The sequence below is a fragment of the Eleutherodactylus coqui genome, chromosome 5 (assembly GCF_035609145.1).
Source record: "Eleutherodactylus coqui strain aEleCoq1 chromosome 5, aEleCoq1.hap1, whole genome shotgun sequence".
Taxonomy (NCBI): Eukaryota; Metazoa; Chordata; class Amphibia; order Anura; family Eleutherodactylidae; genus Eleutherodactylus; species Eleutherodactylus coqui.
This window is the reverse complement of record NC_089841.1, coordinates 143486623-143511284: the sequence shown is the minus strand read 5'-3', so window position 1 is coordinate 143511284 and position 24662 is coordinate 143486623. Positions and strand designations below refer to the sequence as shown.

General features: G+C 44.4%; 1 protein-coding gene across 6 annotated transcripts in view; it reads left to right on the top strand.

Moving 5' to 3' along the window:
• Positions 1-24662, top strand: part of PITPNM2 (phosphatidylinositol transfer protein membrane associated 2) — a 286382-nt gene that overhangs the window by 122741 nt on the left and 138979 nt on the right. For all 6 annotated transcript variants that reach the window (XM_066603332.1, XM_066603333.1, XM_066603334.1 and 3 more), the window contains one exon: positions 3693-3874. In XM_066603332.1, coding sequence (XP_066459429.1) covers positions 3797-3874 — 78 coding nt within the window. In that variant the 5' untranslated portion in view covers positions 3693-3796. The remainder of the gene's footprint in view (positions 1-3692; positions 3875-24662) is intronic.

Sequence of the window (24662 nt, the reverse complement as noted above, 5' to 3'; positions counted from 1 at the left end):
TACACTGCCTGCTCAGTTAACTATTTCCGTTTCTCTCTTTCATCTTATCCCCCATTGAAATCAATGCAGAATTAAATGAAAACATTTTAATTCCATATTTATTTCCTTTTCTCTGCTCCTCAAGTGGAAATAGTTAACTGACCCTTATGGCAGTGTGAACAAGCCCTTACACGGATGATGAGCTTTCTGGAGCAGCAGACAACACTATTTAGAACCAAGGTAGTCAAATATTACTATGCAATTCTTCATCTGTATTTCCAAAATGCATCTCTGGTAGCTCTTCAGTTTAATGTAATTCTATAGGAACAAGTCCTTTGCTTGCCATAATAACGATCTTTAGATAGCGCAGACCTATTCTGCCGCACTGTACAAATCAGAGGGTAACTGTACATAAAATATCGGACGTTACGTGCAATGTTAATCTAATAACCTAGGGGTGATGGTGCAGACATCTTATATAAGTAGGGTATTATACGTAATGCTATGTGAGCTGCTCATCAGCCAGTGTCTACGTATGTACATAAGGGCATTCAGATGTATGGGGTGATGGGGATACTGGGATCAGGTTTGGACAGAGTCTAGCAACTGGATAGATGGAGAAGAGTTGGAATAGGGGATGTGAGATTAACCTGATTAGTGTAGTGATGCTGCTGAAAGCCAAATCTGCTGAAAGTTTGTCCGATAGGGACTATGTAGATGGAGAAAAGGAGGGGCCTAGGACCAAACCCTGAGGAATGCCAACAGCAAGAAGAAGGGGAGACTAAGAAGAGCTGATGAATATGTTGAATGAGTGATCAGAGAGGTAGGAGGAGGGAGCAGTATAATTATGGCCAATAGATTGAAGAATACTGAGATGTTGATGGTCAATAGCAGTGATGGCGAACCATTTAAGAGACAGAGTGCCCAATCTGCCACCAGAAAACCCATTTATTTATAGCAAAGTGCCAACATGTTGGGGCGTGGCTTATCGCGAAGTATAGTTTTCCATTATAAAAACAACAGGGTGTTTCAAAATAGACAGATAGGAACGACCTGTGTCTTCTTTTTTCCTAGCTGGAGCATTGGAGTACAATTGGTGTGGATTTTGACTGGAAATCTACCTGCAGCTGATTTCATACTATGTGGCACTTTCCCTCACCTCCTCCATAGGCTTGCCACTGTCAGCACTCCCCGGCTTCTGGTTCTCAGTGGCCTGTAGCGACCTCATCCGGCCAAGCAGCGCCACACCTGACCAGGCCACTGGGAACCGGAAGTCGGGGAGTGCTGACATCCAGAAGCCTTCGGAGGAGGTGAGGGGGAGCACTGCATAGTTTGAAATCATTTGTGGATATGCAACTGATTTCTTGTCAAAATCCATAGCAACAGTGCAGATTTTGACTGTATTTTTGATGTGGAAATTGCCACGAAAATTTTCACTGCAGACAATCTGCAGCATTTCTATCATATGTAAACCTACTCTGAGTCGGCTTGCGGTATGCTGACAGTAGTAACAGTATTCCCCACAGTAGCCCAAGTAGTAATAACCCCTCTCAGCAGCCCCAGTAATAATAGTAATCCTTTTAGTAGCCCCAGTAATAATAGTAACACCCCCCCCCCTCAGTAGTAATATTAACCCCTTCAATAGCCCGAGTAATAATAATAACCCCACGGTAGCCCAGTGATAATAGTAACCCCCTCAGCAGCCCCAGAAATATTAACCCTTCCGGTAGCCCCAGTAATAATATTAAACCCCTCAGCAGCTCCAGAAATATTAACCCTTCTGGTAGCCCCAGTAGTAATATTCCCCACAGTAGCCCCAGTAATCCTATTGTTATTTGTATAGCACCAACTTATTACGCAGCGCTTTCAGGTAATTTTTTATTTATTACCCCCCAGCAAGCTGGGTACTCATTTTACCGACCTCAAAAGAATGGAAGGCTAAGCCAGCTACCTGAACCATTCGGGATTTGAACTTGCAACCTTCAGGTCGTGAGCGAGAGCTTACACTCTGCACCACACGAAGCTCTACATATTAACCCTTTCAGTAGCCCCACTAGTAATGTTAACCCCTTCAATAGCCCCAGTAGTAATAGTCAGCCCCAGCCCATATACTTACCTCCTCCTTGTAGTCAGCACCGCAAATCCTCCTCCTCCTCCTCTGCGCTGATCCTGGGTGCACACTAAGGTCTGTGTGTGAGACCGGAACAATTCCTTCCTTGTTCTCTCCTGCGGAACGAAGGAGGAGAGGACTCAGACAGGAGGATCCCGGCTACACACTGACGTCAAAGTGTGCGCCGCGATCAGCGCTGCCAGCAGCGCCACTGCGGCACCCCAGCAAGAAATCACTATTGTGGTGAGCAGCCAACGGCGTCACGTACCAGCAGGGAGGGCTCTGCGTGGCGCAGGTTCGCCACCACTGGTCTGTAGTGTCAAATGTTGCCTTACTTTTCTTGGATCAATGTGTATCTCCCATAATGTGTATTTTGGGATATTTGAACAAAAAGTGTTCAGCTTATAAAGTAAAAATACAATGTTGATTGAACATTCGATGTCTTTTCTTTCATTTCATACATTTATCTCATATGCTGCCATATAATTATTTCTTCTGGTACTCATACAAGAATGGACATTAGTAGCTTAATTTACTGATGTCACATTTTGACCACTCTCACAAACCACGCTTTTTACAGCATTTACTGGCCATCAAAACTCCTTTGTTTATAGTCAATCACAAGTCCTTGTTGTTGCCATTTCTAGTGTATAAATGCCATTTTCCATCTTAATAGCTTGAAATTTCACTCCAATTTAGAAATTTTGTAGCAATCCTGGACACTTAAAAGGACTGAGTAGTGTTGGGTACTCCAGCAGTTCCTTGAATATGGAGTTGCAAATTATCTGTGCAACTCTGTGCTACTGACTTGTGATTGACCCTTCCGCATGATACTTTATTAGTTTTACAGAGAAAGCTGGATTATAAAAACATTGTATTAAATGAACTTCAGCGATTGGTTTTGTAAAATTACTTTGTGTATTTTTCATCACCGGGTGTTTTTTTTGGCATTTGATATGGTTGTGCACCATTCTTAACAGGTGCTATATTCATGCAGTATTGCAAAGGTTAAAGAGACTCGCCATCTTTTTGCACCCTTCTCTGCGGACGGTGTAGACTGGTGCCTGTCACATTGATTACAGTGACATCTGTTGTGTGCATCTGTGCAGTAGTTTTTGAGAAACTTGCCTTGTCAGTGGCAGCACATGCATAGAAGACTATTTAAAGTAGTCCTGGATATTCATGAGCTGCAGGCTAGCCACACCCACCCTCCAGCCAATGGTTGACATCTTTCTGCTTATTAATGTGCATAGAGAAAGAGCATCCAGTCATTGGCTGTAGGGCGGGGTTGGTGTGGCTAACCTGCAGCTCATGAATATGCAGGTCTAGTTCTGTGTCCAACTACTAGTAATTAAATTCAAGTTTCTCCGAAACTACTGCACAGATCTATACAGAAGACATATCATTGTAATCAGCGTGACAGGCACTACCTTATGCTGCTCTCAATAAGGGCTGCAAAAACATGGTGACAGATTCCCTTTAAATCTATCATTCACAGTCTTCATATTTCCATCAGGAAAACCTGAGCGGAATATGAGGACTGGAAGATGATGCGTTCCGTCCAGAAGATGGAAAACTAACTTTGTCATATGCCTTGTTTCAGGTTTCCCACAAATGACTTCCCTGGCAGTCATCTAAAAGTCTCTAAGCGGAGTTCCTCGGGTCACTGATTCTGGCAGCTTTGGATGCGAAGTTTTTTTCTTCAAGATGCTAATTAAGGAATATCGCATCCCGCTTCCCATGACCGTGGAGGAATACCGGATCGCACAGCTCTACATGATTCAGGTTTTACATTTACCTTTTTCCTTTCAGTATAGTAGTGTTTCTTATAACGTAAGCACTGTATTTTTGTGACTTTTCTAATGCATATTATCCAACTGTGGTCATCTCTATTACGTTTTCAACTGTTAATTGCGGCCATTTTTTAATAGCATTTTCTGTGAAATAGTAATTTTTGATACTTGGGTCTACCTTAAATATTATTTTGATGCTTTTTGTTATGATGCTAGAATTACTTCCAGTGTGTCCAGGGGTAGAAAATTAATGTTAACAGGTGTTCCTCAGTAAATATGTATGTGTCCTGTGAAGTATTCTGGTTCTGAAATTGGCAATGTTGCTCCAAAAGTGGAAACTCGGTTAAGTTTTCCTTAATGCATTTATTTCACCTTTTGAGGCTTGGATTTTTGGAAGCTAGATTTTTTTAGCTGCTTTTAATGGAAAGCAATATACGCTTAAAGGGGTTCTGCACCTTTTTGTGTTCTACCAACCACACTAATGCTAAAATTCCTTTAGGTACTTGCAGAAACTGGTATTTAAATTGTGAATATGTAAAATGATTTGCTATATATTATCTGCAGGTCTGAATGCGTCGTCTTCTACATATACATGCGGTAGAATAAGTAGGTTACCTTTGGGTGAATTTAGACAAAAGATGAAAAGCCCATTTAACGTTTATTAGGCATACTGTACGTTCCAAAATAAGTCGTCTGCTCTAAGATGTACTATACTGTCCTACATTGGAGGATATTATGGAGACCATTGCTAGGGTCTTTTTTGCTAATTATACTCTTAAGCCGTGTTTCCCAAACTCCGGTCCTCACGAACCCTCCAACAGGTCGTGATTTGAGCATATCCTATAAAGAACACCTATGGCAATGCCTGAGGCATTGGGAAACAGTGATCTAAAGGCAACCTGTCACCACCATCTCACCCCTAGAAATAACTTCACAGGCTGGCAGGGAATGAAGCATCAATTTTTTCTAATGCACAGTGTTTTCCTAATGAGGCCATGTACCTCTGCAGTTATGGTAGGTTCCAAAGTTATCAGCACCATATGCAAGTCAGCAGAGAATAGTCATTGGGCCGAGGAGAGTCCCGCTGATTAATGAGCTCCTCGGCTAATCACGCTCCCTTTTTTCTAGATGGACGGGATTATCTGTGTAAGGGGGATGTAATGAGCGATGTAGAGAATGGAGGTGTGGTTCGCTCAGCAGCTCATGAGTCAGCATAAAGCATGGGGTAACTTTGGAGTCTAACGTCCCATTTAGGTGGGACAAGAGTTGTCTAAACGACTGCACGAGAGCTGATGTCACCGCTAAGGTCGTTGGAGCTTGTGGGGAGCGTTTAGACAGGCAGACTTCACCGCTGGATCCCAGGCTTCTTGCTCAGCACTTCACCTTCTACACTCAGCGAGAATTCCACGATCCAGCAATGTTTGCTTTTTATGCTGACTGAAAGCCAGCGATAATGATAAGTGAACGAATAGTAAACTATTTTTTTTTGCAATTACACGGGACGATTATCGCTCATTTTTGTTCGTTTGAACGAATTTTGAGTGGTAATCGTCCCGTGTAAATGGCTCTTAATTGTAGAGGTACCAGGTCTCATTAAGAAAAGAGAGGCCATTAGACATGATTGATTTTTCATCCCTTGCATAACTGTTAGTTTAGTTTGGGGGATAGGTTGGTAGTGACAGCTTACCTTTAAAGCACTTTTCTAGCAATTCTGCCCATTCAACCATGTTGGTGATGTACAAACCGCAAACTCCTATTAGATTGTATCTTATGTAGCCTGTTTAATGCTTTAAAAGGAGTCCGTCAGCTGGAACATACTGTAGAAACTGCAGGCATCACATTATAGAGCAGGAGGAGCTGAGCAGATTGTATATAGTTTTATGGGGAAAGATTCAGTGTAACTTTTATTTTAATGAGCTGAACAGTCCAATGGGCGGTCCTATTAGTGATTGACAGCTATCTGTGTATGCCCACTGTATCTGCTCCATAGCATGCTGCCTGTAATTTGAACAGCAAGCTTGAGCGACAGGTTCCCTTTAAAGGGGTTGTCCCACGCCAAAACGTGTTGTTTTTTTTTTTCAATAGCCCCCCCGTTCGGCGCGAGACAAACCCGATGCAGGGGTTAAAAAAGAAAACCGGATAGTGCTTACCTGAATCCCCGCGCTCCGGTGACTTCTTACTTACCTTGTGAAGATGGCCGCCGGGATCTTCACCCTCGGTGGACCGCAGGTCTTCTGTGCGGTCCATTGCCGATTCCAGCCTCCTGATTGGCTGGAATCGGCACGTGACGGGGCGAAGCTACGAGGAGCCGCTCTCCGGCACGAGCGGCCCCATTCAGAAAAGAAGAAGACCGGACTGCGCAAGCGCGTCTAATCCGGCGATTAGACGCTGAAAATTAGGCGGCACCATGGAGACGAGGACGCCAGCAACGGAACAGGTAAGTGAATAACTTCTGTATGGCTCATATTTAATGCACGATGTATATTACAAAGTGCATTAATATGGCCATACAGAAGTGTATAACCCCACTTTGTTTCGCAGGACAACCCCTTTAAGTCACAACTTTTCTGTTGTTTATACTGTATATAGCTCATTTGTCATCCTATGCATGCAACATATCTTTCTACTTTTTGTTTTCTTCATACTTCATATTTTTTTCATGTTGTTGTCACATAATCAGCAGCACATTTCTGAATTAGGAAGCTGTTCTGCTGAGGGAACCACATTTTTGGAGGCTATCCTTCTCTTGGGGGTATTTCCAGATGATAATCTGCTCACAGGATGCCCGTTGTACAGATCCCTATCTATCTGGTGTAATCTATATGCAAAAAGCAGAAGAAACAAGGAATTGCACAGTCCCAATGTAAACAATTGGGTAGTCCGCATAACACACAAACATGCCGAGTGTTGGAGCTAGGGACGCTCTATATAGTCACTCTCTCCTCCGGCTAATAGATTAGGGCCTTGAAAGAAGGACTCAACACTAGCAATGAAGATATTCCATAATAAGGGAATTTGATAATAGAGTTCCTAAGCCAGACCACCCCTTTAACTTGGAATTAGTGATGTCATTGAATGTTAGGCACTTGTCCCACTAGCAAAACAGTTTAATATATAATCACAATGTACTGTATATCTCCTCAAAGCACTAATTTGATTAAAATCATATTGTATCATGCATGAAGGGTGCAGATTACAGTGGGCAGGAATGGGCCTCAGCTGCAAACTCCATGGTTACGGTTGACATCAGAGAGCACAACGCCAACTATGCTGTGCAGGGTGTGCGGCAAGTATTGTCCTAAGCTAAACCCGGTGGATTGCTGATGTAGCGAGGTTTCCAAGGTAACAGATGCTGAACACTGATTCTGATGTAGTCTGTGCAACTATGGTAGTGGCGAGGAAAAGAGGCAGAGAGGGGAAGGGAAGAGTTAGCAGCCATGCTCTAGATAGTGGGGAGTCATGATCTCGCCTAGAATAGATCTGGAGGGAGGAAGGGAGGTGGTGTTTGTGTATGTAGTGTCAGACAGCTGCGTGGGGAGGAATTAATGTAGCCAGAAGCTTACATTTTCCTTATTTGAATTTAAGTATCATTTTTTTGTTAGTTGTGGAGTCAGAAAAAAAACAACATTAGTCTGCTGCTGTTTTTGTGAGGAAGTGAAGGATTTGCTACAATTTAAAGCGGGATAATTACATGCAGCCTTTCTTCTAACCGAAGATTAATGGTTCTTGGACGTGTATTTCATAGGCCATATGAATGACTCGTTCCTGTATGTGATTTATTCTAGCTGCAACAGACCAAAATTTGTTTAGGCCGACTGCACACAAACAGATTTGCATTGTGGAATCTGCGGTCAGCGTCCGCACCGCAGTTCCGCAGCAAATACCATTCATAGCATACTATGGAAAATCACTTCTTCCTGCACACTTGCGGAATCAAATTGCGATTTCTGTGGGTGGAGGAAAAATCGCAGCATGCTCTATTTTTGAGCAGATTCTGCGCGGACTGCTTCCGCAGCCAGAGGCGGCACGCGTCGCTGTCGGCCACTCACTACGTTAGTGAATACCATCGGGGGCTGCAGCTCCCTTGCCGGTATGCACTCAGCAGCGCTGATCCCAGCGCACACTGTGATGTCAGTGCGCATGAGGGGGGAATGTGGGAGCCACTGTGGGATGTCACGATTACACTGCGGCCGCTGTGGGGTGTCACTATTATACTTGGGGCCACTATGGGATGTTACTATTACACTGGGGGCCACTGTGAGGTGTCACTATTATACTGGGGGCCGCTGTGGGGTGTCACTATTATACTGGGGCCACTGTGTAGTGTCACTATTATACTGGGGGCCACTGTGGAGTGTCACTATTATACTGGGGCCACTGTGGGGTGTCACTATTATACTGGGGGCCACTCTGGGGTGTCACTATTATACTTGGGGCCACTATGGGATGTTACTATTACACTGGGGGCCACTGTGGGGTGTCACTATTACACTGGGGGCCACTGTGTAGTCTCACTATTATACTGGGGGCCACTGTGGGGTGTCACTATTATACTGGGGCCGCTGTGGGGTGTCACTATTGTACTGGGGGCTGCTGTGGGGTGTCACTATTGTACTGGGGGTCACTGTGGGGTGTCACTATTGTACTGGGGGTCGCTGTGGGGTGTCACTATTGTACTGGGGGTCGCTGTGGGGTGTCACTATTGTACTGGGGGTCGCTGTGGGGTGTCACTATTGTACTGGGGACCGCTGTGGGGCGTCACTATTGTACTGGGGGCTGCTGTGGGGCGTCACTATTATACTGGGGGCCGCTGTGGGGCGTCACTATTATACTGGGGGCCGCTGTGGGGCGTCACTATTATACTGGGGGCCGCTGTGGGGCGTCACTATTATACTGGGGGCCGCTGTGGGGCGTCACTATTATACTGGGGGCCGCTGTGTGGTGTCACCATTACTACTGGGGGCTGCTGTGTGGTGTCACCATTATTACTGGGTGCCGCTATGTGGTGTCACCGTTACTATTGGGGGCCGCTGTGGGGGTGTCACCTTTACTACTGGGGGCCGCTGTGGGGGTGTCACCGTTACTACTGGGGGCCGCTGTGGGGTGTTACCGTTACTACTGGGGGGCCGCTGTGGGGGTGTCACCTTTACTACTGGGGGGCCGCTGTGGGGGTGACACCTTTACTACTGGGGGGCCGCTGTGGGGGTGACACCTTTACTACTGGGGGGCCGCTGTGGGGGTGACACCTTTACTACTGGGGGGCCGCTGTGGGGGTGTCACCATTACTACTGGGGGGCCGCTGTGGGGGTGTCACCATTACTACTGGGGGCCGCTGTGGGGTGTCACCATTACTACTGGGGGCCGCTGTGGGGTGTCACCATTACTACTGGGGGCTGCTGTGGGGTGTCACCATTACTACTGGGGGCTGCTGTGGGGTGGCACCATTACTACTGGGGGCTGCTGTGGGGTGGCACCATTATTACTGGGGGCCGCTGTAGGGGGTCACCATTATTACTGGGGGCCGCTGTAGGGGGTCACCATTACTACTGGGGGCCGCTGTAGGGGGTCACCATTACTACTGGGGGCCGCTGTAGGGGGTCACCATTACTACTGGGGGCCGCTGTAGGGGGTCACCATTACTACTGGGGGCTGCTGTGGGGGGTCACCATTACTACTGGGGGCTGCTGTGGGGGGTCACCATTACTACTGGGGGCTGCTGTGGGGGGTCACCATTACTACTGGGGGCTGCTGTGGGGGGTCACCATTACTACTGGGGGCCGCTGTGGGGGGTCACCATTACTACTGGGGGCCGCTGTGGGGGGGTCACCATTACTACTGGGGGCCGCTGTGGGGGGGTCACCATTACTACTGGGGGGCCGCTATGGGGTGTCACTATTACCTCTGGGGCCGCTGTGTGTGTGTGTGTGGGGGGGGGGGGTGTCAGTATTACCGCTAGGGGGGGGTCACTATTATTGCTGGGGCCGCTGGAGGGAGTCACTATTATCGCTAGGGGAGGGTCACCATTATTTCACAATAGACAGCGTGTAGATTTTGACTGCTTTTTGGATGCGGAAATGCTGCAGAATTCTCCACAGAAATTTCCGCTGAGGACATTCTACAGAATTTCCGCATCCAAAAAGCAGTCAATATCTGCACGCTGTCTATTTTGAAACGACCCTGTCTTTTTTAGAACGACGGGAGTAAAAATCATTTGTCATGATAAGCCCCACCCCCTAATCTGTTAGCACTTTGTGATAAATAAGTGGGTTTTTGGGTTGTAGTTTGGGCACTCGGTCTCTAAAAGGTTCGCCATCACTGTCCTAGGTGAACAACTCTGTGCTGATGAAACAGGACACTCAACATCACCCGATACAAGATAAAACAACAGATCTATCACTTGCTGAATATTTTTGCAGCCCTAATCACAACATCTGACATAAAAGTAATGTTGAAAGGAACTTTCAAGTATCAGAAAGCCTGGCGAGTATGGTAGTGCAAACCTATAATGGCTTTTTCCATAGTCAAACCAAGAATGAAAAATGAATGTATCACTTAGGCTTATGTCATTTTGTATCCTATAAGAAATGTGCTTCAGACTGTGTGGGAGCAGTCACCACCGTAGACCTGACCTCAGTAAGCAGTAATGAAATGTTAACCTTTCTTATCTGCAAATAGCTGTAAAAAATGTACTCTTCCATCTCATATAGAAAATGACACTGCATGGATGCCATCTTTTACTCGTGCCAGATGAAGAAAGCTTCCTATTTTGTTTTTTGAGGATTCTTATATTTACCATTATGTCATATAAATACTTATACTATTGCAAAAAAAAAGTAAAAATAAAATACAGTAGATAATTATTGTGAACAACCCTGTACTTGGAAGCATCCGATACATATGGGAATAATCTTCAAAACCTGGAATTGTTTCTCGAGAATAGGGAAAAATGCCAACCAATCTAAATCTGCAGTTCAGCATTGCTACCAACTATGAGCACAAAACCTAGGAATGACAAAGCACAAAGTCATTAAATAGTGCCAGGATTATGCAATGTGAGTCATCATGGAGGGGCAGAACCACTATAAATATATATTCCCAACAACACAGCTGCATGTTTCTTCTCTCACTTGGATAATTCAGCAGTAAGCATTAACGAAATTATTATAAGCGCCTGAATGTGGTACCTTCTCCTGATCTATATCTGTACGCACCAGAGGGTGTGGAAAGCTGAGTGAATGCAATATATTTGACGTCAGATTTAATGAACACAAAAGAGTCATTAACAAAGCCCAGGCTGATTCTGGCTGCTGAAGGAGTGGGCTGCTGCTAGCGCGGCTTTTTATTTTCCCCAATTATTATTATTTTTATTCTTCATATTGGCAGCTGAGCCCGAGTCACACAAGTGGGAGAGATTCTATATTTATATACATGCGTGCACTTGAAACAGATTTCATGGTTTGAACAGTTTGTGTCTGTATTTAGCCGTTCAAGAAGTAATGGTTCGACAAAACGAGTTGGATGTTGGCGCACATATGGGCACAAGGTTGAGGAGATCCATGTCTGGATGCTGTCTTTCAAGTTAGCAGTTTGGAAGCTGGAAATATTTTTAATTTCTATTCCGGTTTAAATGAGAAAAAGAGGAGGGGTGCTAACCTACCTTAAGGGGAAACTCGGAGGAAAACCTGGAATTTACATTGTAAAGATTAAGGAAGTTTTCAATCAGGGTTATGCATTTTATTTTCTACCTTCTATATTAATATAAGGTTGGTCTGCCCTGTATGTTGGTAGGAACAGTTGCAAGAAGCAATTGAGTGATAATTTAGCTATTTATTTACAGAGTACTTCTCCTACATAAGCTTGGCTTGTGTGAAAAGAAGGCTGGGTGTTTTGCCTATGATACTGTTTCTCTGCAGAATTCTTGCGTTATACCATGGCCCCCTGAAAATAAGACCCTGTCTTATATTATTTTTGCGCCAAAAGAGGCGCTAGGCCTTATTTTCGGGGGATGTCTTATTATATTTACCTAGCAGGCTTGGTCCAGGTCCCTCTCGCTGCTCTCCGGAGCTCTAACGCGCTGAGCAGCGGCATTGATTGGCCAATTCATAAATCCTGCCTCTATAACGCAATGGCTGTGATTGGTTCTTTGACCGCTACGCAGCCATTCAATGTAGCATTCAATGAACCAATCACAGTCATGAATTGGTTCTCGAGCGCTGCTCAGCAATTGATGCAGTGCTCGATGAACCAATCAGAGCCATTGCTTCCTGGAGGTGGGATTTATGAATCCCGTAACCAAGAAGTGATCTTCAGTGGCCGAATGAGGACTGCAGGACGCACGGCGGAGCTCCGTACAGCAGCAGTAGGAGCTGGACCGAGTCTACTAGGTAAGTATTCCTTTTTTTTTTTAATTTAATACAGTTAGGGCTTATTTTCAGGGTGGGGCTTATATTTCAAGCCTCCCTGAAAAATCAGGGTAGGTCTCATTTTTGGGGAAACAGGGTAGTAATTAGTGAAAGTTTTTTGTTTCAGCTATTCTTTCAAGCTTCTCCATAATTTTGAAGATGAATAGATATTATTCTCTGCTGTACATGATGGGTGATAGACTTGGACAGGTGGACTCCTATGAAAGCTGAAAATGATGTCACTATTGGGTGCTGTGTGACATCCCCCTCATCACCCAGAGGCCCTATTCCTGCAGAATAGCAGATATTTGTGTCAGTTGTCGCCACCTATTAAAGGGGTTTGCCAAGTTCACAGCCCCTATTAGGACATATGAATATCATAGAGCGGAAAACCGGAAATCAGAAAACGGAAGTGAAAAAGAAAGCATCTGCAAAGTTTTCTGCATACACTTGTTTTTTGGCATTTTAAATGTGGTGGTGGTTCTTCAATGGATATAGCTCAGCGGTGATCATCTGGAGTTGTAGATTCACATCTCACCAAGGTCACTCAGACAGGCCATTTTTTACAACACTGCGCTAAATACTGTATAACGCCTCCATTGATTTCAATGAACCTTCTCAGATGAGCATCCAAATGTGGCATTAGAAACGCTGCATTTTTTGAGCGCTGTCCTATTTTTGGGCATTTTGGCATTTTTAAACATGATGCGTTGCCCATTTAAGTGAATGGGGAGCGCTGTGTGTAGCATTTTAGTGCATTTTTGAATGCAGCATTCTATCCGACCGGGAGGGAAAATGAAAGTGGTGATGTCATCGGCTTGATTTGCCTGCGCTGAAAGCTGAACAAAGCAGCTCTGCCATAGTAATAAAATGCTGCATTATCCTCAATATCTTTCAGAAAGAAAGTAGGATCTGTAAACTGCATGTACATGACAGTGATAAATGGAGAACTAATGCACCAAAAATGTTAGCAGGTTCTGTATACTAACACATAACCGTCACCCACAACAATAGTCCCTAACCATTTGGGCACACAAGCCAGCTGAAGCCCTTGTCCAAGCACTTTCACTGCTTACTGGCTGAAGACGGACTTAATAGAAAGTCTATTGGCCCGTTTTTAGCTAGCAAGAAGTGGCCGTGTTTGGATGAGCACTTCAGCTGGCTTGTTCTAGTGATCAGTGGGGGTCTCAACAGCAGGATCTCTAGTGATCAAAACCTTTGACTTGTCCCTATGATAATTTCACTTTTTCTAAAAAGTGCAGTTACACTTTAAAGCAAAGTATTTTATATATCGATTGCTCTGTGTACATATAGGAGACCAACGATTATGAAAGGATTTCTCTGATTAAATAAAAGAATACTCTCACAATGGTAGAAGTTACAACTTGGTAAGAGTTTAGTGAGTTTTTTCCATGTGATCACCTAATAGACATGTAATATGAAGCTGTGGTATACTATAAATGGCAGTTCAGCTCTTATCAGAAGTAACTGAGCTGGTCATTATCTAGTTACTGTTGGATCATCTCCTTTGGCAAAGCTAGCTGCTACCTTTCAATACTGAAGACTGTGCAGAGGTCATAACATACAATCCTTAAATGGATTAGAAAAATGTGGTTTCTTTTTCTGGAAAAAGCACCACTATTGTCCACATGTTTTATGGAATATTGCAACTCAGGGCTTATTCAGATGGGCATATATCGGTCAGGTTTTCACACCCTGCCCCTCTCTGCAAGGGGAGGAGGCAGCTGGGTCGGGAGCTAGTGCACTGAGCTCCCGCCCCCTCTCTGCCCCCTCTCTGCCCCTTGCTACTCTTTGGAATGGGAGGGGGCGGAATTTAGCTCTGCCCTCACCCCTCCTATTGCAAACAGTGGTGAGGTGCAGAGAGGGGGCGGGAGCTCAGTGCACTAGCTCCCGGCCCGCCTCCTCCCCTTGCAGAGAGGGTCAGCGTATATCGGTCAGGTGTGAAAACCCGACCGATATACACCCATCTGAATAAGCAATTAATCTCAGAGATAACCTTTGGAGAGACGTGGTCCTTTTAAAATCAGACAACTTCGCTTTACCATGTTATGAAGCAGTAGTATTGTAAAAGTTTGTATTTTTATAATAAAACGCAAACAAAAAATTTGAAAAAATGTGCTTAAAGAGTTTGCAGAGTTATAGAAACCCTTGTGAACTGGGCCCCTATGAATTAAAATAAAAAAATCAGCAGTTACTAATTTAACCCCTTGAGTGGCAGGTTTCCTACCACCCTGTCGTGCCCACCAGGGCAGGTTTTTTAAAATGGTCTTATCATTGAATTTCAACTAGTTTTGCAGTTGCGTCTCAAGAGCCATAACTTTTTCATTTTTCCATTGACATGGCCATATGAGGGCTTGTTTTTTGTGGGACAAGTTGTGATTTTTTAAACAGGGGGGAGGAAAAAAAGAAATGTGGAAAAAAGAAAAAAGGGGCCATGTCATTAAGGGGTTAAATAATGTATTAACTTCCTTCTCTGGGTCATTACGACGCACATGGATACCACATGTGTGATTGTATTTTTTATTTTTTACAAAGTAAAGGGAGACAAGTGTTTTTTTTATTTTTTTAATAATTTTTAAACTTTTTTTTTTTTTTAAGTTTTTTAAAATTTTTTTTTTTTTTTTTTGTCCCTTTAGGGGACTTCCACACGGACCCATCAGGACCCCTGATCACATTCCGGGGGTCTGATGGTGACAGCCCTTTACATGCTGCAGTGACAGCCCTTTACATGCTGCAGTCACATAGACTGCAGCATGTAAAGGGTTAACACAGCAGAGATCGGAGGTTTTCTCTGATCTCTGCTGTAAGAGCTAGTACCTAGCTGTCCTCTCACAGCCAAGCACCAAGCTCTCCCTGCCACAGAGACCATCGGCTTGCTTCTGACAAGCCGATGGTCTCTATGGCAACCTGTAAACAAAGCAGGACATTGCCGACATGTCGGCAATATCTTCTGCTGGTTTTTCAAAGCCCTTGCTTTGTTCTCTGTGGGACTGTGCAGGCAGAGCACACTGTCACAGCTTGTGGCATTGTGCTCTGCAGCTCCCATAGTGATACATAGCCCGGAAATCTTCCGGGGTATATCGCTATGAGCAGTGGAGCTCGTCACGGAACTTTTCCGGGCGTGCCACTCAAGGGGTTAAAGGTAACTGGATATTACATAACAGAAGCATTGTTATGTCATATCCTGTTCCTTTTAAAATACTTGCTTCTTGTACAGGCTATATGCTATGATTAAGGGCTTATTCAGATGACTGTATATCGGACGTGTTTTCACGCCCGTCCAATATACGGTGTCCCTCTCTGCAGGAGGAGAAAGCTGGAAGAGCCGGGAGCAGTGCACTGAGCTCCCGCCCCTCTCCACTATTTACAGTGGGAAGAGGCAGGAGGGGGTGGAGCTAAGTCACAAAACTTAGCCCCTCCCTCTCACATTACAAATAGTGGTGAGGGGCGGAGAGGGGACCGGAGCTCAGAGCACTGCTCCCAGCTCTTCCAGCCTCCTCCACCTGCGGAGAGGGACACCGTATATCGGCTGGGCATGAAAACCCAGCCGATATGCGGTCGTCTGAAGCCGCTCTAAGGCTTAGTTTTTTTTGCTGAAATGCATAGGTCTGTTTTTATTTTTCTATGGATGTATTCTAATAAAGATTCATTTTTTATGGGAAGTGCTGGAGCTATATACATAGTTTTTTTTTTCCACATTGCATTCCTGAGAAACCGGCTTGGCGTTGTTACCCATGCACTCCCTAAGATTTTTGGTGAGCTTTTAACTATTTAACATTCGTAATTGCAATTCTCTCCCATCGTGGCTCAGTCTGAGCTGTCAAAAATGGGCAACACCCACCATGCATGGAGTGGGCTTGACTCTCGAGCCACTACGCATGCACCATACGTATATGGCAGATGCCACCAAGGCATTGAAGAACATTTATATGTAGCATAAAAGTCATCTGTAAATATGTGATGGTTTCCTATTTTTCTACACAGTTGTTAAAAATTCATTCCAGCTATATGCTTGCCATTACACGTCTCGCATGGGTAGTCACTCATAATTCCCAGTTTTTTGAATTGTAAATTTGTCTAGTTATGTAGATATATGAGCAGAGGCGATGGAGGGTAGCATAATTGCATTATAGTAAAAGCGGAATTCTGCTCTGACCCCGGCCGCAGTGCCTGTCTTTTGTCGTCTTCATCTGTACTGTGGATGGTCGCGGCGAGCTGCCGTCTGACGTGCAGTACAGATTTTTTTTTTTATGTTTATATATCCCACGCCTTCCCGAAGCGATGATGCGGAATGCGCGACCTGTCTGCAGTATAAATTGTGGACGGGCTGCTTGTCGGATGGCTTCCATTGACTTCAATGGAAGCTGTCCACGCGGAATCCGCACAAAAATAGGTTTCCGCACATGTACAGAAAGCATTGATTTCCCTTAACATGCTATGGACGATATTAGCTGCGGATCTGCAGTGCGGATGCCTGCCGCGGATTCCGCAGCAAAAATCAGTTTGTGTGCAGCCGGCCATATAGCTAGAGGACTGAGATTCTTGTACAGTCTGTCACTGTGGTACTAATTACATTAGAGCGACACAGATCTGTATATGCACTAGACAACAGGTGGTGGGAGCAGATGCGCCATTTACTGCTTCACAGGGGGAGGATAGGTGAAGAAGACTTATGCTGCTATGATGATTGCAGGCTGAGGGGGTATGAAAATGACGGTTTAGGCAGTGGTGTGAGCAGTAACAGTGAACAAGTTACCGCTGGGAGGAAGCAGCTCCCCTTCCTCCTTCACAGTATGGAGCCGATTGATATTGCTTAGAACTGCACATAGCTGAGGTGACCAGCAGCACTTTAAAGTTAGCTAGGGTCATAAAAGCATGAATTAAAGTGTGTTTAAACTGGACGATTACACCGTGCAACAAATTTTCAAAAACTTTTCCTAAAGAAAAGTAATTGATCTGTTTCTGTAAAATTAAAACATGCTGATTACATTGATAAAACTGAATAATAGCAGCAGGTTCCATTTTCAAGTTACTCAACCCCTTAGTGACCAAGCTTTTTTTTTTTTCTTTGTTTAAAAGAAATCGTAGCTCCTTTATTTATCCATCGATGTCGCTGTATGAGGGCTTGTTTTTTTTGTGGGACGAGTTGTATTTTTCAATGCTATTATTTAATGTACCATATAATGTAATGGAACAGCTTTTAAAAACTTCTAAGTGGAGTAGAATGAAAAAGACCCCAAAATTCTGCCATTTTTTGGTGCGTCTTGTTTCTACGGTCCACAAACTGCAACAAAGATGACATAATAACTTTATTCTATGGGTCAGTACGATTACTACGATACCAAACTTTTTTTGTTTGTTTGTTTGTTTGTTTTTGCTGTACTACTTTTATTTTTTTTTTTCAGACATTAAATTTTTTACCATTATTTTCTGCCGCCAACATCTGCGTGCAATAACTTTTTTATTTTTCCGTCCATACAGTTGTGCGAGGGCTCATTTCTTGCGGGACATCCTGTAGTTGGTCTTAGTAGCATTTTAGAATACATACGACTTTTTGATCGCTTTTTATTGCATTTTTTCTTGGAGACAATGACCAGAAAAGCGCATTTCTGGCGTTTTAATTATTTTTTTGGGATGGCATTCACCGTGTGGGTTAAATGTGTTGCTTTGATAAATCGAACTTTTACGAATGCAGCGATACCAAACATGTATTTTTGTTTTATGATTTTGATTCTTTTATTTAGTATAATGGTAAGCAGCTACTCCCTCCAATACGTGGTAAGTATGTGAGTGGCTGTTCATCAGTATCTTGCACTTGTGCAATGCTCCTCCGCATAACAAGCTGCCTGCCTGCATTTTTCTGGGAAGTGGTGTTTGTACTTGCCCCTGTATATGTTTGTATTAGTATATAGGTAAATATGGCCGCTGGCAGTGATATTTGAGTTGATTTTTTTTTCCCTTTACCGTGATATGCCTGTAGTGCCAAGTAGCAAAAATCCGGTGACCTGTATAAACAAGTGTGCATGTCTATTGATCAGTAGAGAGGGAATAAGCTGCCAGATGCCTCTGGCATTGCTTACCTCCTTATTGAACCTCCACAGCACCACCTACTGGAAAGTAAGCAAACAAAGCAATGCCTGCATGTTATATTTCCAGCTCTATCATTTTTACATTTAATTCAAAAAGTGAAATGTTTCAACATACAGCAAGTTTGCTATAAGCCAGAAAGTTGCTGCTATTGTATTATATGGAGACTAATCAAGCTGGAAAGAGAACATGCTGACCTTACTGTAGCCAGTGTAGACCGCTGTGGCTGGATACTCTGTTGCATTTCTCGGACCATTGCATTTTTCTGCAACTTTGGATTGGACTGGCACTATTCTTCCTTCTATTTGTAATCCATTGGAACGTAGCTACCCTATGCGTCAATATCTGATCTTTCAATGGGCCTTGCAACATGACTAGTGATGTAATGCCGCTTTCCTCTGTTTGGAGGTTCCATCGCAGATCTGGTACAAATTACTAAAAAAAAAAGTGCTGCACATTTTCGTCTGGTAAAATGCTGGACAGCTGAGCGGAAACCAAACGGACCCCATTATAGTCAGTGGTGTCTGTTCAGTGATGTTCATTGATGTTCATTTCCGTCATAAGACGGATCCTTTTGCCTAGGGTATTCCCCTTTCCTGCTCCAATAATGGAGTGAGTGGGAAAATGGAACCCCCGAATTCAGATATGAAAGCTGCCTAAGCCAGACTAGCATACTCTGGTTTGGTTTATATTCCTAGTCATGTTGCAAGGTCTGTCAAAAGGTCAGATATTAACACACAGGGTAGCTGCCTTTCAGTAGTTGACTGGAAGTTGTGGAAAATTATTCGAGTACTCATTTGCGTAGCTCTTATCCTGGGAGCATTACTTTGCCTTTAAGACTCCCTACACTCCTGCGGTGCACTCTGCAGGTGAAAACATTCAGGCCCATTTAAACACAACAAGAATCGCTCAAAGCCATCTTTTGAGCGATCCTCGTTCTGTCGGTATTAGTGTATCTTGACACCACCATCTAGTAGAGCTGGAGAGAGTGATGACAGGCCGGTGATGCCCTCTGAACCTGATTGGCTTCCGAGATGGGTGCCCTGCAGGTCCTGGAAGCTCAGTATGAATATACCCAGGCGCCTGCTGCTGTCCTCCCCACTGCAGCAGTAAGTGTTAATATCCCCGGCTTCCTGCTGCTGTCCTCCCCGCTGCTTCAGTAACTCTCCCAGGCTCCTCACGCTGCAGTTCTCTGTTCCCCGGCCATTTCCCTTCTCTCACCTTCCCCACTGATGCTGCTGTCGAACACCGCTGATCACTGGTGTTGGACGTCTCCCTTCTCTCACCTCCCCCGCTGATGCTGCTATCGAACGCCGCTGATCGGCGCTGTCCGTGTCGCTTCTGTCCCCTTGCGCGGTTTGCTCATTGCCGCTGGCCTTCTCTCCCATGCGGCAGAGCAGGACATGCCCTGTATGGTAAGGCAGCGGCGGCACGATAGTGGAGTCAGGCCTTTCCCCACTGCAGCTGCTCCTACCCGCTGCCCCTGTGCCTTTCGTCCGGACTGACCGCTTGGCCAGGGGAGATGGAAGGGGGCGGCTGCTAGGGACAAAAACATTGCTGCTGTCAGGACAGTGTCCGGGATATGGGGGTCCCTGAGAAATCCCACAACCCCTGTCCCTGCCTACTTGCCCCCCTGGGCTAACCCCCAGGGCGACAACTGGGCGGCGGTCCCTACCCTCACTAGGGAAGCGGGACACGGGAAGACAAACAGACACTGAAGACAAACAAACGGTAGAATAGTCAGACAATCCGGGTCGGCAACAGGAGGGTACGCAGTACAGAGGGGAAGGCAAAAACGTAGTCAAAGTCCAATAGCAGAGTCAGGAAAGCCGGGGTCACAAGAGCAGTCAAAATATATGCGGGTGCAGCTGGAGAACCAAACTAACACTGGCAAGGGCTGGAAGGAAAACACACACATATAACTGCTGTCAGAGCTCCCCCCCCCCCCCCCCCCCCCCAGCAGCCGATTGGGGCGGAGAGCCTGACAGCAGCAGGGCCCATCAAGGAGGTGCTGGGGACACGCCCCCAGCCTTGCTGAACAGACAGTTACCAAGGAAGCATGCTTGGTAGTCAAGGAAATAGAGAAGCACCTGCTGCCTCCCTAACAACCCGGCGGCGACCAGTTTTACAGAGGAGATCACTAGAACCGGGGCTCCCCTACACCGCACTCCTGTAACCCGAGTGGCAGGACCGGTGGTGTGGGCACGGCGGCCCCGAGAGTTGCTGGTTCTGACAGCTGCATGCTGTGTAGTGCTTTTTGCCTGCCGTGAACGGTTAGGGTTAGGGATAATTGTCCTGTTAGGCTTACATTACTAACTGTCAATGCTTACCTGTTACAGGTGTAACAGAGAAGCATTTACTAGTAATCATATAAGCTAAGCCTAACAAGAGAATTATCCCTAACCCTAACCGTCCACAGCAGGAAAAAAGCACTACACGCTGCTGCTAGGACCTTAGACAAGACAGCCAATAGGGAGCTAGGGGTGTGACAGGGGCGTTGTTGCATCCAAGTCCTGTCAAACCCCTAGCTTTTTGGTGGCGTCAAGATACACGAATACCCGTTCTGTCTAAATGCACAGACATCATGAGTCGTTGATCGCTGAATTTTAGCTTGCTAGAATTCAGCAATCAACTGTCATCAGCGGAGCAGGCTGTTATCAGCCGGCTGCGCTGATACGATTCTCTGTGCCTGTGTCCTGCTGTGAATTCACAGTGGGGACACTAGCAGTCAGGGCTGAGAAGAATACAGCTGTTTGCTTATGCAAAACAGCTGTATTTTTCTTTTAGATGCTGCGGCTGTATCCCGCTCTGCCTGCATAGCTCTATAGTAGCTAATTAGCTACTATAAAGTATGCAAAGATGATCGCTCAAAAATGTCACTCAAACTAAGTGAGTTTTGAGCGATATTCTTTAAGTGTAAATGGGGTCTTACTCCCCCAATCCTGGACTCTCATTGATGGCCTCTTACCCAGCCAACCGAAACCTTACTGAGCACCGATGAGGGGCAAAAACCCAGAAATGGCTGCTCTCTGTGTACATGTGTATACTGGTTTGGCTTACATCTTTACTCGTGCTGCAAGGCCTGATAAAAGGCAAAATATTGATTCATAAGGTAGCTAACTTCTCTAGGTGGCGCTCTGGAGAATTATTTCAGCACTCATTTGCACTCCTTGTTGGGCCGAAGATCAGGCATCTTAAAACAATTCTGTCAGGAGGTTCATGATGTTTGACTCCGAGCTGAGCTCCAAATCATGGAGGTGGGCCGCACCGGCTTCTCCCCACCTGCATCATGCAGACTGGCAGCTCTCTCCTGTTTTGTCTATAGGGAGAGAGCTGTCACTTTGCATGCAGTGGGCGGGGAGAGTCCATTGTGACCCACCACCATGGCTCGGAGTCCAACATCATGAACCTCTTGACCGAATCCTTTTAAACTTTGATGTGCCAAACTGTTTTCCAAAACAGCCGACGCTGGAGGACAGTGGAGCTGCATTACCAATGGATTTATAGTCACATACTGTTGATATCAGCAGGCTGTTTGGCCAGTCATGTTTATATCCAGCATAAGTTTTCTATGCATTTCGTGACTCTACTATTGGGGAGTGGGCTTCCACTGATCTTAATCTGACCCTGAAAGTAGATTATCAGATTTAGCAGCTGTTTAACTCAAAGTTTAAAATTGTTAATTTTAGCTGCTATAACTCTTATTAACTATTGTAATTAATGGGTTAACATGCTAGGTCCTTTATCACTTTTTTTTTCTTATTCTGCTCATCTCCCACATCCTCATTGAGGCAAGCCAAGAAGATGTCTTTTTATAGACGCTGTCAGTTTGGAAGTGTATGTTTTCCCTCCTGTTATGATAACTTGTCAAATCCCTACTCCACTGAATTGAATCCGGAATCTACAGCAGTGTAAGTTTTGACAATTACAAAAGTCTCCTATTAATGGAGGCCTAAGGAAAGAATTGTTACTTCTGGTTTTAACTAGACTGCAACATCAAAAGCAATCCATTTCAAAATGCAGGCACTCCCGCCATCAACAATTTAAATTTGCTAGGGAGAGCTACATCTACCTATCAGAGTTCATCCCCATAGAGGGGGTCCTGAGCAGGGGAATCAATTTCTGTCACTTGCATATGCTCCACTAAGGTATATGCATGGGGTTTGCCTTTATGAGAAAACCCCTTAAAATTACAACTTATATTGTTGTGGTAAGAGTTTGTGTCTGGTAGGACAAGAATTAGGCTGGCTGTCCATGGGCACGATGTCATAGTGAGATCCGTGGCGATAAATCGTCCGTGGAGCTCGCATGACACACTTTCCATAGGATAACTATGGAAAGCGCAGTCGGACGCCCACAAGCGGAGAATCGTAGCGATTAAAAACACGGCATGCCGCGATTCTCTGCGGTGAGCCTATCAATTAGATAAGCTCATCACAGAGACCTTACAGTGCTCGGGGGGAGCCATATTCCATCGTGGCCGTGGACAGGCGGCCTTATTCTTTAATGTACTGTAATATAATTTTATGTCAGAACAACGTATGGGTTATCCAGCATGTTAATGGGGGGGTGGGGGGTGGGGGTTTCTCCAGGACTAATCTTATTACGTGCTGGAGAAACCAAGAGGGAAAGTTTTCTTTTATACTAATCATAGTTAATTTTTGTACTGAAGACAACTATAGTCCCACCAAAAAATGTCAGCCCCATACATCAATCGATATAACAGACCCAAAAATAAATGTCCAAGACAGGACTGCAGAAATCTATTATTAAAAATTTGTGTATTGAGAATTACAAATATAATAAAAACATTTAAAAAAACAGAACATAAAGGAAATGCAGCATCAATACAAGGGAAATACATCAACTCGGGTCACACATATAAGAAGATCCCAAAGAAAATCAAACTTCTGTAAACCTACAATAGGGGCAACCAATCTCGATGTCCTACATATAGTATAGTGTTACCACGTGACCGAGGATCTGGAAATCCATGCCCCCCGACATGCGCGTTTTGCTCTTTGCTTCGTCCCGGGGTAATGACTGTAATACCGTTTCTGGTTTAAATAGTACTCTGTCACACTAACACTTTCCAATGGTTGTACTTTTTCTCCCCCTATTTGCAAATCTTTTTCCAAGGATGCATTGTATGTGCTATCTAACATTTCCTACACCAAATTGGTGCTTTCCACAAGGAAAGCGGACACATTTATTCTCTCAGACACATTTCATCCACAAAACGGTACTTAACAGACTGCATACACTACAAGGGCACCCTATGTACTTAAATAAATAAATAAAAATTGTCTACGTTTGTCGAAATGTCTTGATTCAAGCAGTATATGAAGGCGATGTAATTGAGCAATAATTCACTTAACAAGTTCACATATATGCCATTTCATTCTGTGACTGTAAAACATTGTATTGTCTCAGTTGGTAGAAACCACTTTCACTTTGGTTCATTGTCATGGTAAGCATCAAGCACCTTTTGAGATGAACTGGAACATTCAACATCCGTACCCACATTTACTACTGCTTTTGGGGGTTAATATGACAAAGCCTTGTGACCATTTACTAAATTGTAATGTGCTCAGTACTGGACCGACTATTACAGCAGCGAAGAGCGATATGGCAGAGATACGTGGAATGACATTAAATTAATATGATCTTTGGGTTCTACTTGTATTAAGCCGTGGAGCTTGTCTCATGAGTGCAGATGTACTCGGAATGTTTGTCTTCTTTTTTCCATCTATTCTTTTTGATTTATAGATTCTACAAGGCTTTCTGCCAGGTGAATATTAGAGTACCTGTTGGTAATAAACAGATGAGGCAGTTGGCTGAGAAAAGATTTAGTCTGTTATTTCTCTATAAACAAGTGGCCTAATATGTCATGTACTGAATTCAGCCTACAAAATCAAATCCTCTTGTTCCAAAATGTCATTGTCTGCCTTCATTTTATTTTTATGTTTTACTTTATGCCCTTTCTTTTTAGAAAAGCATACGAAAAATGGTGCTAAACAAAATGTGCTAGAATTCTGGCATAAAGCACACCAAAATGTGACTACATAGCATGCATCAAATTTGTAAGGTGTTTTTGACACATTGTATTTAATTAAACAAGTTTGAAAAGAGGCATAAAACACTGGTGTAAAGTAAAGTCCTGTTTAAATCTCTGTTGACCCTTTATTTATAGGGATTCCAGTATAAATGCTAGAAAAAAATGAGTGCGGCTTGCAACTCCTGGTGGAACCCATTATTATTGAGTTTCAT